The sequence below is a fragment of the Mauremys reevesii genome, linkage group 11 (assembly GCF_016161935.1).
Source record: "Mauremys reevesii isolate NIE-2019 linkage group 11, ASM1616193v1, whole genome shotgun sequence".
NCBI classification, from domain to species: domain Eukaryota; kingdom Metazoa; phylum Chordata; order Testudines; family Geoemydidae; genus Mauremys; species Mauremys reevesii.
Window position 1 is genome coordinate 15,538,189 of NC_052633.1, and position 15,288 is coordinate 15,553,476.

At 43.1% G+C, this 15,288-nt stretch overlaps 1 protein-coding gene across 5 annotated transcripts in view; it reads left to right on the top strand.

Annotated features, from left to right (window-relative positions):
* PTH2R (parathyroid hormone 2 receptor) overlaps positions 1-15,288 on the top strand; it is a 159,664-nt gene that overhangs the window by 86,432 nt on the left and 57,944 nt on the right. For 4 of the 5 annotated variants that reach the window (XM_039493538.1, XM_039493540.1, XM_039493537.1 and 1 more), the window contains 5 exons: positions 5,862-5,972; positions 6,079-6,200; positions 8,027-8,124; positions 12,091-12,277; positions 13,738-13,891. In XM_039493538.1, the coding sequence (XP_039349472.1) occupies positions 5,862-5,972; positions 6,079-6,200; positions 8,027-8,124; positions 12,091-12,277; positions 13,738-13,891 (672 nt within the window). The remainder of the gene's footprint in view (positions 1-5,861; positions 5,973-6,078; positions 6,201-8,026; positions 8,125-12,090; positions 12,278-13,737; positions 13,892-15,288) is intronic. The other variant, XM_039493536.1, reaches the window with a different exon arrangement.

Consider the following 15,288-nt stretch of genomic DNA (forward strand, 5'->3'; position numbering starts at 1 on the left):
TGATCAGCTTTTACTCTTTTGGCTCTTCTGACATCCCAATAGCTGAGCAAATGGATTTTTAATTGTTGTTGTTGTTGTTGTTCAGAGCTGAACTGAAAAAATGCAAAATAAATGTTGTGTAGAATCCAACTAAACACTTTGTTCAACCTGAAACAATTGCGAGTAAGAGAGTTGTCTTTCGCCCTTTTTAATTAACTAAATTTCTATATGAAATGCCATTTCGAAATGAGACGTTTAAATGTTTCACCGTTGAAATTGCTGAAATGAAACGCTTAATTTCAAAATGTCAAAACCTTTTTGTTTCAGAAACAGTGAAACAAAATATTCCAAAACTTTTTTTTTTTTTTGGCTGAAGTTACTTGCCAAATTAGACCTGTGTGTGTGTGTGTGTGTGTGTGTGTGTGTGTAAAATATTTGCCCAAAGCAAAATTCACCCAGCTCTAGACATCACCATTTCACTAGTTCTGCATTTTTTTCATGGAGCGTTCCAGACCAGTCAGGACTTGAATTTCTAGGTTTCCTGATTCTTTTCCTACTTACACTAGTGTTACCCTACTATAACTCTGTTGGCTTCACCAGTTGAAAATCTGGCCTCTAGAATTTAGAAAAGGTCTGCTAGTCTATCTCCCTGTCATTACATTAAACGTTAAACACATATCAGTGCATCTGCACCCTAGTTTTAAAAAACACTCCATATTGTATAACCCCATTTACATGAAATGCTTCAAAGACTTACAAATAGCCCACGAAAGCTTATGCTCAAATAAATTTGTTAGTCTCTAAGGTGCCACAAGGACTCCTCGTTCTTTTTGCATAAATACTGAGATACTCTTGGGAGCGATTAGAGAAGAGATTTATATTGGAGTAAAAGGCGTTTTGGATAAAAGGGAAACCATAAAATTAGGCTTTGCTTTGTTTTCCTTTGGTTTTGTCTAAATAAGAAAACATATCTTCTGTACAGACATATTATTACTGTCAGTAACAATGTCTTGTTATGGTTGCTATCACAATCTCACCAATAATACTAGTGCCAGTTGTAAGAATAATATCACTAATAATAGTAATCATGGTTTCCATGTTTTTTGAAAGAAGGATGAGTAAGAAGAAAGACAGCTACACGACTACATTTTTTTAGAATATTGTCTCTAAATGCCACTGCTTTTTTTTTTTTTTTAAAGACATAATTTGTTTCATCATGGCATGTATGAAGATTTCGGGAGAGATAATTTATGGTGTTTGTTTAGAGGAAAGTTTTGGCAAGTTAATATTCAATTGAACATAAAGTATTTTTTTTTCCTTCTACCAGATAATGTATGTGAACTATTTACATGTACGAAACAACTCTCGGTGAACGAAATACTTACCGAAGTCTGTTTTCACGAGAGTGCCACAAAAATGAATGCAGAGTCCAATGGCTTAGGTCATGTGAGTTACAGTAACACACAAACATTTCTGTCAAGGTGCCACAGAAAAAATAAATATTAGGTCCTGAGATGAAATCCTGGTTCATATTTCACGACAGTACTTAAACATGTGCGTAAATCAATCCGTATTCCAGAAAGGATTTAGGTACATCCTTAACTTTAAGAACATGCTGTACAAACACATGTGTGTAAGTGCTTCCTGAATAAGGATGCTTTTTTTACAATGCTGTGCGTTTGAAATAACCCTGTTCTTAGGAAGTGGTGTTTCTCCAAATTTATACTAGTGTAACTGAGATCAGTGTCTGGCCCTAAAGCTTTACAGAATGAGTTAAAAATAAAGATTTAAGAAGCCCCGAAGTTAAGATTTTTCTTTTATCTGCTTTTTTGGTGGTAGTGACTTCCTGCAGTGGACCTGAAATAATATGAGCCTTTTATACTTATTCTTAATAGCGAAGTCCTTTACATGCTTCATCCATTAAGAATTATACTTGTCATCACCTGGAACAATCTTTAACCACGCACAAATTACTGGATCAAAAGTTAATCAGATTTTACGTTTATTCAAAAGCCAACACCTTTTAAGCAGCCAAATATAATTGGGTATACTTGCTCTGAGACTAGATGTGTTGAGCCAGTGAATGAAGGGTAACTGAACTGGTTGCTGTTTCTTTAATAGAATAATTTCAATTATATTTCCAGAAAGGTTGTTGAGTGTCTGTTCTGCAGTGATGAATGACATGTATTTCTCACGGGGTGAATAAAAGAGGCAGGCTAAGTGATGTGGAGAGTTTAAGGCCCGGTCTGTACTGCAAAGTTAGGTTGATATAAGCTGCCTTGCATCAACCTAGTTGTGCATGTGACTACACTTGAGTCTGTCTCCCACCAATGTAAGTACTCTGTTGTGGTGACACAGTCACACCTCCCGCCTCCCCAAATGCCATAGAGCCATGGTTGATGTACTGAGATCAACGCGATGTGCACATAGACACTGTATGTCAACCCTAACAGTCCTCCAACAGCTATCCCACAATGCCTGACACTGACCGCTCTGGTCACAAATGTGAACTCCACTACCCAGGGGGGTCACGGACACCGGAAGCCTCTCTTCCCCCCATCTTAAAACCTTATGATTTTTTGAAATGCCTCTTCCTAGTTGCCCAGCTTGATGAGCGCACATTGCAGCTCTCTATTGTTATGTGCAATTGCCCAGCTGACCATGCTGGCTACACGTTCCAGCTGCGCTCTGGCCTGGAGTAGATGGGTGATGTTGGCTCCCCTAGCCCTGTGGGGAGAAGAGACTGTGAGGAACAGCTACGGACCAGCCTTAGAAATTTGAAGATCTATGGGGAGATTGCACGGGGGATGCAGGAGAAGGGTAATGACAGGGGCCGGCAGCAATGCCGCGTGAAAGCCAAGGAGCTGCAGCAGGCATATCGAGGTCAGGGAAGCGAACAGTCAATAGAGTGCTGAGCTGCAGACTTGCCCTTTTTACAAAGAGCTGCATCCCATGCTTGGTGCACACCCCACTTACGCCCCGCACGCCACTGTGGATATCTTCAAGGAGCTGAGTCACAGGCCCCTGACATGAAGGGTGAGGAGGATGAGGGCGGGGGGGAAACATGCGATGGGGGGCCCAGATGTGCTGGACCTGTTGGAGACTCCACCGCAGTTCAGTCAGCCCCAGGGTCGAGCAAGCCTGATGCGGGGAAGGAACCTTGAGTAGTGTGTAAACATATTTCCCATTCCAGTGATGCTCCCAACTTAGCAGGATGTAGCTATCAACTTTTTTCATTAATTTATTCATCCTAGAAGAGGTAGTTATTCGTACAAGCAGAGGCAGTTATCTGCTTTTCATTCCCCTGTAGAGTTAGGCAGTGGAGGCCATGCAGAGCAGTTTATGTACACAGGGGCATCCTTTGTGTTTCTGTTTGCCAGAAACTGGGAATGAGCGACAGGGGATGGATCAATTGATGATTCCCTGTTCTGTTCATTCCCTCTGGGGGAACCTGGCATTGGCCACTGTCGGAAGACAGGATACTGGGCTAGATGGACCTTTGGTCTGACCCACTAGGGCCATTCTTATGTTCTTTGAATTCTCCTGAGAGATCTTGATGAAACTTGCATGGAGGTTCTCTGCAATCCTCTCCCAAAGCTTTCTAGGGATGGCAGCCATAGTTCTTCCTCTGTGGCAGGACACTTTCCCATGCCAATCTGTGATGACTTGGTCAGGCACCATTGCAGTACACAGGCTAGCGACATATAGGCCCAGGCGGCTTCGGGATGCTGGCAGCAGCTGTGATCTTTGTGCCTTTGTTACCCTCAGGAGTGAGAGATCCACTAAAATCACCATTGCCTGTATTCAGTGCCTTATCATCCTAGCTTCATGCAACTGAGCAATTCCTTCCTCATTTCCCACACCTGGTGAGCCATGCTCCCCATGGCAGGTGCTGTGCGCAAGCAATCCCAGGTAGAAGTGTCAATAAGCATGTCCAGTGTAAAACTCGAGGGGAGCAAGCAAAGGGAGTTCTGAACCCTTCACTTTCTGTTGTGGCTATAGTGCCGATGGTACCTGTGTTCTGTCTGGAGCTGCTGGTGCTGCAGCTTTCAGGGCTTCCCCCTCCCCGCCGGTGGAATGCCTGAGCCAGATGAGGAGAAAGAAGAGGACTTGGGATGACATGCTCAATGAGCTCCAGCAAGCCAGTGCTGCATCAGACCGTGAGCAGAGAGCCTGGAATGTGAATATTGCAGGCTCTATGGAAAAGGAAGATCTGGAGAGGAGAAGGAGATGCACCAGGACATACAAGGGCTTCTCCAGCAGCGCAAACAGATGCTGCAGACTCAGGTGGACTGACAGGTTCCACAGTCACAGGCTAAGCTCCCTTTGCCCTCCAGGGAGAACTCCATTTTAGTGCCTCCCTACACCCCTCTCAACATTCCACATGGCCCCAGGGGCTGCGTCCCTACCCCTACAACTGCACACTGCGGGACAGTGAGGACAACCACCGCTTCACATACGCTGACCTGGGAGAGCCACGGCTGCTGGGTGAAGGTAAAAATGGACATGAATGTTCTCTCCCCTTGTTAAGTTCTGTTCCATTAATTTATTTAGTTCTTTTAAAATGAATTTGTTTTTAAATTGCACCTGTTTTTCTTGCACTGTTTTTGTTACTCAATAAACTTCTGTTTTTTGGAAAATAATTCATCTTCTTTCGTTGACAACCTATTCTGCAGAGTGCCTAGCGGAACTGAAAGCACTTACACCCTTCTTGTACAGTGTGACAGAACTCCTAGGATCAGTGACAAACAGTGCTACAGTCATAAATGTACAAGCACCAGGCAATTCCTAACGGGCCCCAAAACGGCAGGGTCCACGTAGAGCTCAGTCCACCGCAGGGCATTACTGTGGCTCCTGATTAAATGCTCTTTCAAGGCCTCCCTTAACGGCATAGCTCCATGTTGAGCTCTTCTAATAACTCTTGTGTCCGGCTGCTGAAATTCAGCACGTTTCATCTCAGTCTTCCATGCTGGTGGTAATTTTTCCCCTTTGCCTCATGGATATTATGTAGGACAGAGCCGGCAGCTATAACTGTTCAGATACTTCGCTTAGAGATCCAATCTTGTGAGTAAACAATCCCCATTGTTTCTTCAGTCAACCAAAAGCATGTTCAGCTATCATTCTGCACCTGTTGAGCCAGTGGCTGAATCTTTCCTTGGTGCTGTCGAGGCGCTCCATGTATGGGTTCAAGAACAAGGGGATGGCTGGGCCCCTCGGACCAATATTGGCATTTCAGCATTGCAAATGGTAACCTGCTGGATGGGAAAGAATGTCCCCCGGCTTGCAGCTTTCTGAATATACTGTGTTCTTAAAGATACAAGTGTCATGCACCTTCCCTGAGCAGCCCAAAACTGTCGGTGAAGCATCCTTGGTGATCTACCAACTTAGGAGGTTCATAGACATACCTTGATATACCTTTCATACCACAGCTCCCAGAATCAACAAAAATGTGTGCAATGGTCAAAATAACGAATTCCTAGCATTATATGATCCCCTAGTCATGGGGGACCATTGCCAATACATTTGACATATTTTGCAAACATCGGAGGGCAGAGTTAAGGTTGATGGATGGTGTAAAGTAGGTGGGTTGAGAGTCAGAGATGAAGAGTTATATGGAAATGGGGAACTGTCTGCATCTCTAAAGCGTCTACGAATTGGGTTTTTAAAGAAACTGATACTGTTTTGGGGTATAAGCTAGATGTCACCGATTCATTATCAATTAAGTTACTTGGGAAGAAATGTAACACTTTTTAATCCTTAGGTAACTAAATTGCAAGATACTTTTAAATATTTAGGAGATATGGTAAAAAAATAAGCGGCATAGAGGCTTGTCTCATACTTTTCATTTCTCCTTTCTATGTCTTCCTTCTATTTGTCTGCAGAGGGTAACTGCTTTCCAGAATGGGATGGACTAATATGCTGGCCCAGGGGCTCACTGGGAAAAATGTTGGCTGTTCCATGTCCTCCTTATATCTATGACTTCAATCACAAAGGTACCGCCAGTCTTGTAGTCCTCAGAGGGTTTATCTGAAGCAAATGAAAAGTCAGGTGGTGCAAAGGACCCATGCAGACTAACCAAGACTCATTTCCTCCTTGCAGGGGTGGCTTTCAGACACTGTAGTCCTAATGGAACATGGGACCTTGTGCAAGGTTTGAACCGAACGTGGGCCAATTACTCGGACTGCCTTCGCTACTTACAGCCAGAAATCAGCTCAGGGAAGGTATGGGGGTGTTTTTCCAATGCAATCACAGAGCATGAAAGTTTGGATGGGAAGAACAGGTCCTGAAATTGTACGCACTTTTCATTCCTTGATGGTTCTGTACAGAAACAATTGGAAATATGAATGACCTGCACACTGTTGTCCTAATTTAATAATGGTGCATCAGTCCCAATGAGCGTCTTTTATTTACACTATGGTTTTTAAGTCATAAAATGAGGAGTCTTATTTAAAACAATGTAGACATGAAGGAACTGCAGACACTGAATCTGTGAACTGAAGGCACTTTCCCCATTCAGGTGTTCCTCGCTGTGGTTGTGAGGGCTAAATTCAGCCATAGCAGCAAAGCTGCAATTTCCATTGGCTTCAGTCAGCATGGCATCTGCTTTCAGCAGGGGTGGACTAACTCCAAATTCTTGGGTCCAAAATTCTTGTCCCATGGCTGGGGTTGAAGAAAGTTGGGCTCAATTTGGTACTCTGCCACTGAATCAGCTGGTGATATAGGGGCACGTCAATGAACCTGCCTGTGCCTCAGTTTTCCCATCTGTATAATGAGGATAATGTTGTTGTTTGTTTATCTTGAGATTAGGGATGCTTGAATGGAAAGTGCTGTATAACCGATCAGTATTTTTTTTTTGAAAGCTCCAGACTCTCAAACATTTTTATAAAAGCAGCAAAGAGTCCTGTGGCACCTTATAGACGAACAGACGTATTGGACCATGAGCTTTCGTGGGTGAATACATCCGATTGCATCCGATGAAGCGAAGAAAGCTATAAGGTGCCACAGGACTCTTTGCTGCTTTTACAGATCCAGACTAACACGGCTCCCCCTCTGGTACTAAACATTTTTATGAATACTTTTTTCCCCTATATATAGCTTTGGTGAGGTGTAAGTCCTTATGTCTGTGGGATTTGGGCCATTTTTAAGGTACTTAGGCACCTGATGATGCAGATAAATGCTCAATAGATCTTTCAGAATCTGCCAGGCCCATCATTCCCATTGAAATCAATGTCTGTCTTTGCAGCTGTGTGCTCGGATGGATCCCACTTCAGAATCTGGGTCTAAATATGCTAGCTCTTTCTTCCTTTTAATACTGAGCCGTGTGATGTATTCATGCTAGACTCTCAGCAACCTGCCGCACAGCAGCCCTCTTCAGGGCAATGATCTAGACAAACATATTCTAAAATGCCATCAGCAACTGAGCTGAGAGGGATCAGGGAGGAGGAGGAGGAGGAGGAGGAATCAGAGCCTTCGCTCCACCCCCTCCAGTGTAGAAGTCAATGGAGCTGAGCAGATACCAGGGCAAGAGAAGTGTGTCCAGTTATTCCCTCCCTCCTACCAAAGCTAGTGGAGGGAACTGACAACAGACACGATGCCAATATCGCCTGCTCTTGTGATTTTTTTTTTGAATGGTTGTCAGTGCGTTTCTTCAAATCTGCAGCTCCAGGAATCATGTTACATGATCTCCTCTTTCATTTTTTAAAAAAATGTTACTTTCCGTGGTTGTGGAATAAAGTTTTAAAAGTGACCCCCTAAAGAGTACAACACCAGAAGGCAAATATATGAACCCAAATTATTCCTTTTAATACTCTTGTGGTTTGTTTTTTTTCCCCCCTACTGTAGACTGATGAATCTTGAATTCTTTGGGATGGCAGCACAGCAGGTTCACTGGTGTAAGTCCGCTGATGTCAGTGGGGTTACAGCAGGGATGCTTATGGCCCAATAACACATATTAGGGCTTGTCACTTATTAAGGGAAACTGGATTACTGGAGACTGTACACACAGATGAAGAAAATGAAGTGGAAATGATCTTGTTTTCTTTTCCAGCAGGAATTCTTTGAACGTCTCTACATTATGTACACTGTTGGATATTCTATGTCCTTCAGTTCTCTAGCAGTGGCTGTTTTCATCATCGGCTACTTCAGGTGAGAGACTCATAGTCCCAGCTGGTCTCTGTCCTCTTTTTGCACCATCATCTCTACAAGAGATAATCTTATGTTCCTTATTCACACGGGACTGTCCAATCTCTTGATGCTTTTGTATATTCCTGTCTGCAGTGCTGAGAGTAAATATTGTGCACTGCATGGAGTAATTTTCAATGGCTATCCACTGTGTAAAGCTTTGATCACACGAAGAACACATTAAAACCTTTCAATGGAAAATAATTTCCCATGGCCATGCAAAAATTGCAAGCAGCAAGACATGTTGTATTGTCTGTTTCCAGAACAGTTAAAGATGACAGCACAGTGAGGCACAGAATGATCAGAGTGGTTTATCCTATAGTCTGTTTCTGAGGCTTAATGGCTTATTTCACAACTGAAACAATAGACTTCCTGGCATGTGGAATTATCCGCTCGAGTTACTCATAGGGATATTGCTATAGTCAGTTGCCAACACTTTAGGAGTTGAATGCTCACTCTAATGCTCTCTTTTGAAATAACCAAAGAAGAAACAAACTCTAAAGACTGCATGCCAGGTTATCCATGACCATTATTCATATTATGGTCTCCAGCAGCGTGTTAGGCATTTCACAGAAGACAAACAGAAAAACAGTGAGATCCTCGCTTCTGCTCTGGCCTCTTTATGCTGTGTAAAAAGGCTGCAGAGGAGCTCTGAAAGCCCTGTTTTTGGCTCTGGAAGATTTCTTCTGGTGCAGGCACTGCAGAAGACAGCCATAGAGCAGAGAACCTCCTCACGAATCCTGGTGTAGGGAGTGTGCTAGGTGCAGGAGAGGAATGTCAGGGAATGCAAGTAGCACTGCAGCCATTAAGAGCAGTGCTGCGACCCCTAGGTCAGCCTAGGGAAGCTGCTGTAACGTAGACAGCCCCTTTCCACGGCACCCTCTTGGGCTGCAGGTTCTGGGCCAGGCCTCTTAGGGATGTCACAGTCCTAGTGCAAACCTGACCTGTGACAGGAAAAAAAAAATGATGGAGGCAAACAGTAGGAAGGGAAAGGAGCAGGGAGGAGGAGGGTTACAGTAGTAAGACTTGACAAAGAGTCCTGTGGCACCTTATAGACTAACAGATGTATTGGAGCATGAGCTTATGTGGGGGAATACCCACTTCGTCAGATGCATGTAGTGGAAATTTCTAGAGGCAGGTATAAATACTTACTTATTTATAAATAAGTATAAATAAATATATTTATAAATAAGTAGTAAGACTGCAGTGTTTTCTTTGTTAGCATATGCACTTGTTGGTGTTTCTGGCAATTTTGTCTGAGTTTCTATTATGGCTTTAAAAATAGATAATAATGATTGCCTTCCTTACTGAGTCATCAGCATGAAACCCAGTGCATACTGGGAAAGGACCTTAGGAAGTTAATATTATGCAGTAGGGCAGGTGGCACAGTTACACATTCTTCAACTTCTTTTCCATAGCATGTGAGCAAGACTTAATCTCGGAAGAAATGTTTATATTGTTTTAGTTGCAAGGGTGTGGGTAGAGGAAGCTATTGCAAGCAGCAAGATGTTTGACCTCTGCTAGAATCAGATTCAGAAAAACACTTACCTACGTACTCCAGGGCCACTTCTGTTCAGGAGAGCTCTTCGGCACATTCATGTGCCTAAGGCCCACTTAAGTCAATAAGAACGCAGTCATTCTGTAAAGGAAATGGTAGAGAACCAAGTGATTGTGAGCTCCTAGTGTGAGTTGGTAGCTGCTGAGTGAATGCGATCCATGTAAGCAGGGGAATATCAGGTCGGAATGGGGAGGTGGTATTATCGTTGTCTATAGCATTAATGAGACTATTACTGTCTGATTCAGGTGTCCATACTTCAAAAAGGTGCTGGAAAACCAGAAAGGTTCAGAAAAGAACTACACGGGCTGCAGGATGTGTCTTATAGTGAGAGAGTAAAGAAACTCGATCTGTTTTGTTTATTAAAGAGCGGGTTAAAAGGTGACTTGATCATGGTTTACAAGGGGAAAAAGAATTCTGATGGTAGACAGTTCTTTAATCTATCAGACAAGGGCTTAACAGGACCCAGGGATTGAAAACTGAAGCTAGACAACTTCAGACTAGAAACACGGTGCGTATTTTTACATTGAGGTCAATTAACCACTGAAACAATTTACTTAGGGACATTTGTGGATTTTTCCGTCACTGGTAGTCTTTATGTGAATCTGTGAAGTCAGTGGTGTCACGCTGTCTGGAGTGGCTCACGGCTCTGAGTGCCAACCTCAAAGCAGACTGTCAGAAAACAGGGCAGACACCCCACACTGGTTGTGGGTTCTATAATTAGATTTCACCAAGCCAGTAACAAATGTGAACTCCTGGATCACTGTATCAGTCTTACCATGGGCTCACAGACAGTCCCCTTAGACTCTCCAGTTTATCTTGCCACCCAGACAAACTGGACTTTGTGATAATGGTCATTTAAACCAAAAATCACATCACATCTGTTTGCTCCCTCTCTCAAGAGACCAATCAGTTACCCTAGATCAATTGGTGCTCTAGATCTTACACCAAAGACAACACTAGTAGCCAATTCTACTAATTAGCTAAGAAAAGGAAATGAGAGTTATTGAGAGGTTAAAGCAGATAAAATATGTGCACAAATGAATCACAGTTTTTAATTCCAAATGGTGGCAGTGATGTTATAAACTGTCAGTTTCCCAAAAGTCTTCTCAGGGTACCCAGATTGTCTTTGGGGACCTCGGCTTTGTATCTGGTACACTTCCCTGTTAGAGTCCAAACAGTCCAGAGGTGAAGGATCTTTCCCTGAATCCATACTTACAGCTTCTTCTCACAGAAAACAAGCTGACCGTGTCACTACCCATGTGGGCTTTTCCTTTGATGACTGCGAGTGAGGAATGCATTGAGTCTCTGACCTCCGGGCATCACACCTAATGACCACTTGCTTTGAAATTAGCACTTTTCTGTTCAAGTTCCTCATCTGCATTCCACAATGCCTCCTTTGCGTTTTAGGGCTTGTTTGATGGGTTATTTAATTACAGGGGTACACAGAGTGGAAATGTTTGCTCCTACATTATAGCAGGATACAGATAAGTGAAAACAATGCAAGTAACATCCCACTAGTTTTCATGACATTTAAACAGCAAATACACTCTTATACATTTAATAATCTCTTTGATCTATACGAATACACAATGAATCGGCCTGGGACTCTGGCATGAGCTTGCACCTGGTCTGCCAGCATCACAAATGGGACTTTAGCACATGCTTGATGCTAAGCATTCGCTGGAGGACTGTCCTGAATAGAGATGCTTTTCTGAGTTTGGGGCCTATGTAATTTAAGGATGCTGTACTGCAGACTCTTACTACCAAGCACAGTGCATAATACCATGAACTTCCCCCTTCAATAGCATTATGCACTGTACAATGCACAAAGTTTCGGAGTAAGTGGTTGTACGATTCAGCCCAATTAGTTTCTATTGCTGTCAGGGTGGCATCTGGCACAGGCTTTCTATTCAGTTTACTAACAACAAGCTGCAGACTGTCAGCAGCTGAGACTTGTAGACATTTGCTCATGTGAGGTGTTGCATTTTAAGCCTTATTAAATGATACACCATGCAGAGGTTCTGAAGATTATGCTGTGGGCTAGAGTTTCAGGCAGAACTCAAAGATAAAGAGAATTTGTATCCTCTATCCATTTATATGTATAAATGTCTCACGACAGGAAAGTTCAGCAAGAATATTGTAGGTAACTGTCATCGCTAAGTAATCATGCTCTGTTATATTTTTCTTAGGAAGGATAAAAATACTAAATAAAAGAGTCCTTAAAGTATGAAATAGTGACTAAGTCGTGGGATGAGGAAGTCTTGAACTTACTGAGCTTGGCCATAGATTATCCCAGAGCCTACTGCAAAAATTTTGCCCTTTTGCTGGCTGAATTCAATAGCCTCTCTAAATTATCCTTTTTCTTCCCATAGGAGGCTGCACTGCACCAGGAATTGCATCCACATGCATCTCTTTGTCTCTTTCATGCTAAGAGCTGCCAGCATCTTTATCAAGGACAAAGTTGTGCATACGCACATAGGCGTCAAAGAACTGGACTCTCTGCTGATGAGTGACCTCCGGAGCACTGTAGTGGCACCTGCAGTTGACAAGTCACAATACGTAAGCATTGACTCTCAGGGAAAACAGTCACCCTGCTACTCAACGGTTCTCTGAGTTGTTATGCCCCTTTAGGACAATCTGTATTCCTTCCGGAGTGGCGAGGGATTACTGTGATGAATCAGTATAAAATATCAGGCTGATCCTGAGGAGAGGGCTCTTGAAAATTCAGTATGCAATGGGCAAAAATCTCATTTTCTTACAGTGACTTAAGATCCCGAGGCCCGGCTCCTCAAAGGTATTGATGTCAGTGGAAGTTGGGAGCCTATGAGAATCTGGGCCTCACTGACTGTCAGTAAGACTCTGGCTCCTAGGGCCAAATTTTTAAAGGTATTTAGGTGCTGAAAGGTGAAGATAGGCGCCTGGTGGGATTTTCAAAAGTACATAGGTGCCAATGGGAATTAGGTGCCAAGGCACGTGTGAAAATCCCACTAGGCCTCTATCTTCATCTTTAGGTGCCTAAATACCTTTAAAATCTTCACTTAAGTGCTTGACGCTTTTAAAAATGGGACTTGGATTCCTAAGTCACTTAAGCCAGTGGTTCTCAACCTTTCCAGACTTCTGTACCCCTTTCAGGAGTCTGATTTGTTTTGCGTACCCCCAAGTTTTACCTCTCTCAGAAACTTACAAAATCAGATCTAAAAATACAGAAGTGTCACGGCACACTCTCATTTTTACCGTATAATTATAAAATAAATCAGTTGGAATATAAATATTGGACTTACATTTCAGTGTATAGAGCGGTATTAAACAAGTCACTGTCTGTATGAAATTTTACATTGTACTGACTTTGCTAATGCCTTTTATGTAGCCTGTTATAAAACTAGGCTAACTCGTCTAGATATTTATATACCCCCTGGAAGACCTCTGCCTGCCCGCAGGGGTATACATATCTCTGGTTGAGAACCTCTGACTTAAGCATCTTTTAAATTTGTTCCCCAGATTTCAATACTTCTCTGCCTGTTTCTGTTGTGAATCCTTCTCTTTGTTAATGGGGATCAGACTGACTCACATTTGCTTGCTTGTTTGGGTCACCCTGGCTGGCCCCCTTGCAAAATCTGAGCCACTTGTCATTCTCTGCTCGAGTGAGACCCAGGACTGCATTAGCACATCATAACGAAGCTGCCCTAACAGAGCGGCGTGGGTGTGGGAAGCTTGTACAGCTCTCACCCCCACTCTAGCTGTCTCAAAGGGATGCTGTTCGTTCTTCACTTCCACAAGCACTAATGCATCCACAGATGATCCTTACAAAGCAAGGAGAGCTGTTAACTTTACACACAGACTTGACACTGTGCTAAGGATGGCCTTGCTGCCTTTAACATGTCTTATTTACAGAGAGATGAAGAAAAGTTGTCAGAATAGGAGCCGTGTGCGATAGGTTCAGTAGCATAATGGTGATTCTTGGATGGTTGCTGTATCCAGGAATGGTAACCCATTAGCTTTCTGTTTGGGTTCCTCGACAGGTGGGGTGCAAGATTGCGGTTGTGATGTTTATTTACTTCTTGGCCACCAACTACTACTGGATCCTGGTTGAAGGCCTCTACCTGCACAGCCTAATCTTTGTGGCTTTCTTTTCGGATACCAAATACCTGTGGGGCTTCACCTTGATAGGCTGGGGTAAGGTATATGGGACTCTTCTGTTCCTTGCATCATTTCATCAGGCTTCTCGGAGGGAGAGGATTCTGCTATTTTACTATCCCCATTGCTCTGTTTCATCACGAGACACAAACAAACAAAAAAAGACAGGAAGGACCTATGTCCAGCAATAATCTATTGTCACCAGTAGTTACAGGAAGTTGATTGTGTTGGGCACCACTGGTGAACTCCATCAGGAGGCACAGCTCTGCCACTGACTTCCTTTACAACCTTAGGCAAGTCACTTAACTCCTCCATCTCCTGACTCTGAAATGTGGATAATAATACATCCCTACATCCAGGGTTGTTGTGAGGGCAAAGCCAATATGTGAAGCACTTAATTGCAAGCTAAACATAGCGGGGTGGGGAGCACCACAGAAAAACCTCTATATAAATTAAATAGATAATGGGTCCTCTCCATACTCCAGAGAGAGGTGAATCTCCTGTGCTCAGATTCTTCAGCCATTACATTTGTGTTTGTTCATGTTGTTAGCTCATTTCATATATCAGTCCATTGGCCATTATTATCCATTCAAGAAGGATCTATGAATTTGCAGAGAGATCAAGCCAAATTTTACTGAGTCCCATCAGTGTAAATCTGCTCCTGTCAATGATGTTACTCCAGATTTAAACCAGTATAACTGAGCAGAATTCATCCCTGTGTCCAGAACTGGGGATTGACCACAAGCCTCAGAAGAGAAATGAAAGGAGGTTACTTACTGCACTGGGTCTCTTCAACAGCCATCCTGAGGTTGAACTTCTTATGCTGGGATTTGCGTTCTCCTAGTCTTGCATTACTCATAGTCTTTAAAGACAGAAGGGACCATTGTGATCATCTACTCTGACCTCCTGCACATTGCAAGCCATGAAATCTCACCCACCTACTCTTGTAATAGGCCCATAACCTGTGTCTGTGTTACTGATATCCTCAATTCATCATTTAAAGACTTCAAGATACAGAGAATTCGCCATTTATTCTAGTTCATTCCATCAAGTGACCCATTCTACATGCTGCAGAGGAAGGTGAAATCCCCCCTCTGTCCCCAGAGTCTGTCAATCTGACCTGGAGTAAAATTCCTTCCCGACCCCAAATATGACGATCAGTTAGACCCTGAGCATGTCAGCAAGACCCACCAGCCAGACAACTGGGAAAGAATTCTCTGTAGTAACACAGAGCTCTCCCCAGCTAGTGTCCCATCTCTGGCCACTGGAGATATTTGCTAATAGCAGTCACAGATGGGACATGTGCCATTGTAGGCAACCTCATCATACCATCCTCTCTATAAACAGTCACTGCAGTTAAGGCCCCTTGTCTGGTTCCTTTTGCTTTCACGCTGAAGTGTGTTCTCTGTTTGGTCTGTAAAGAGATCTGAGGTTAA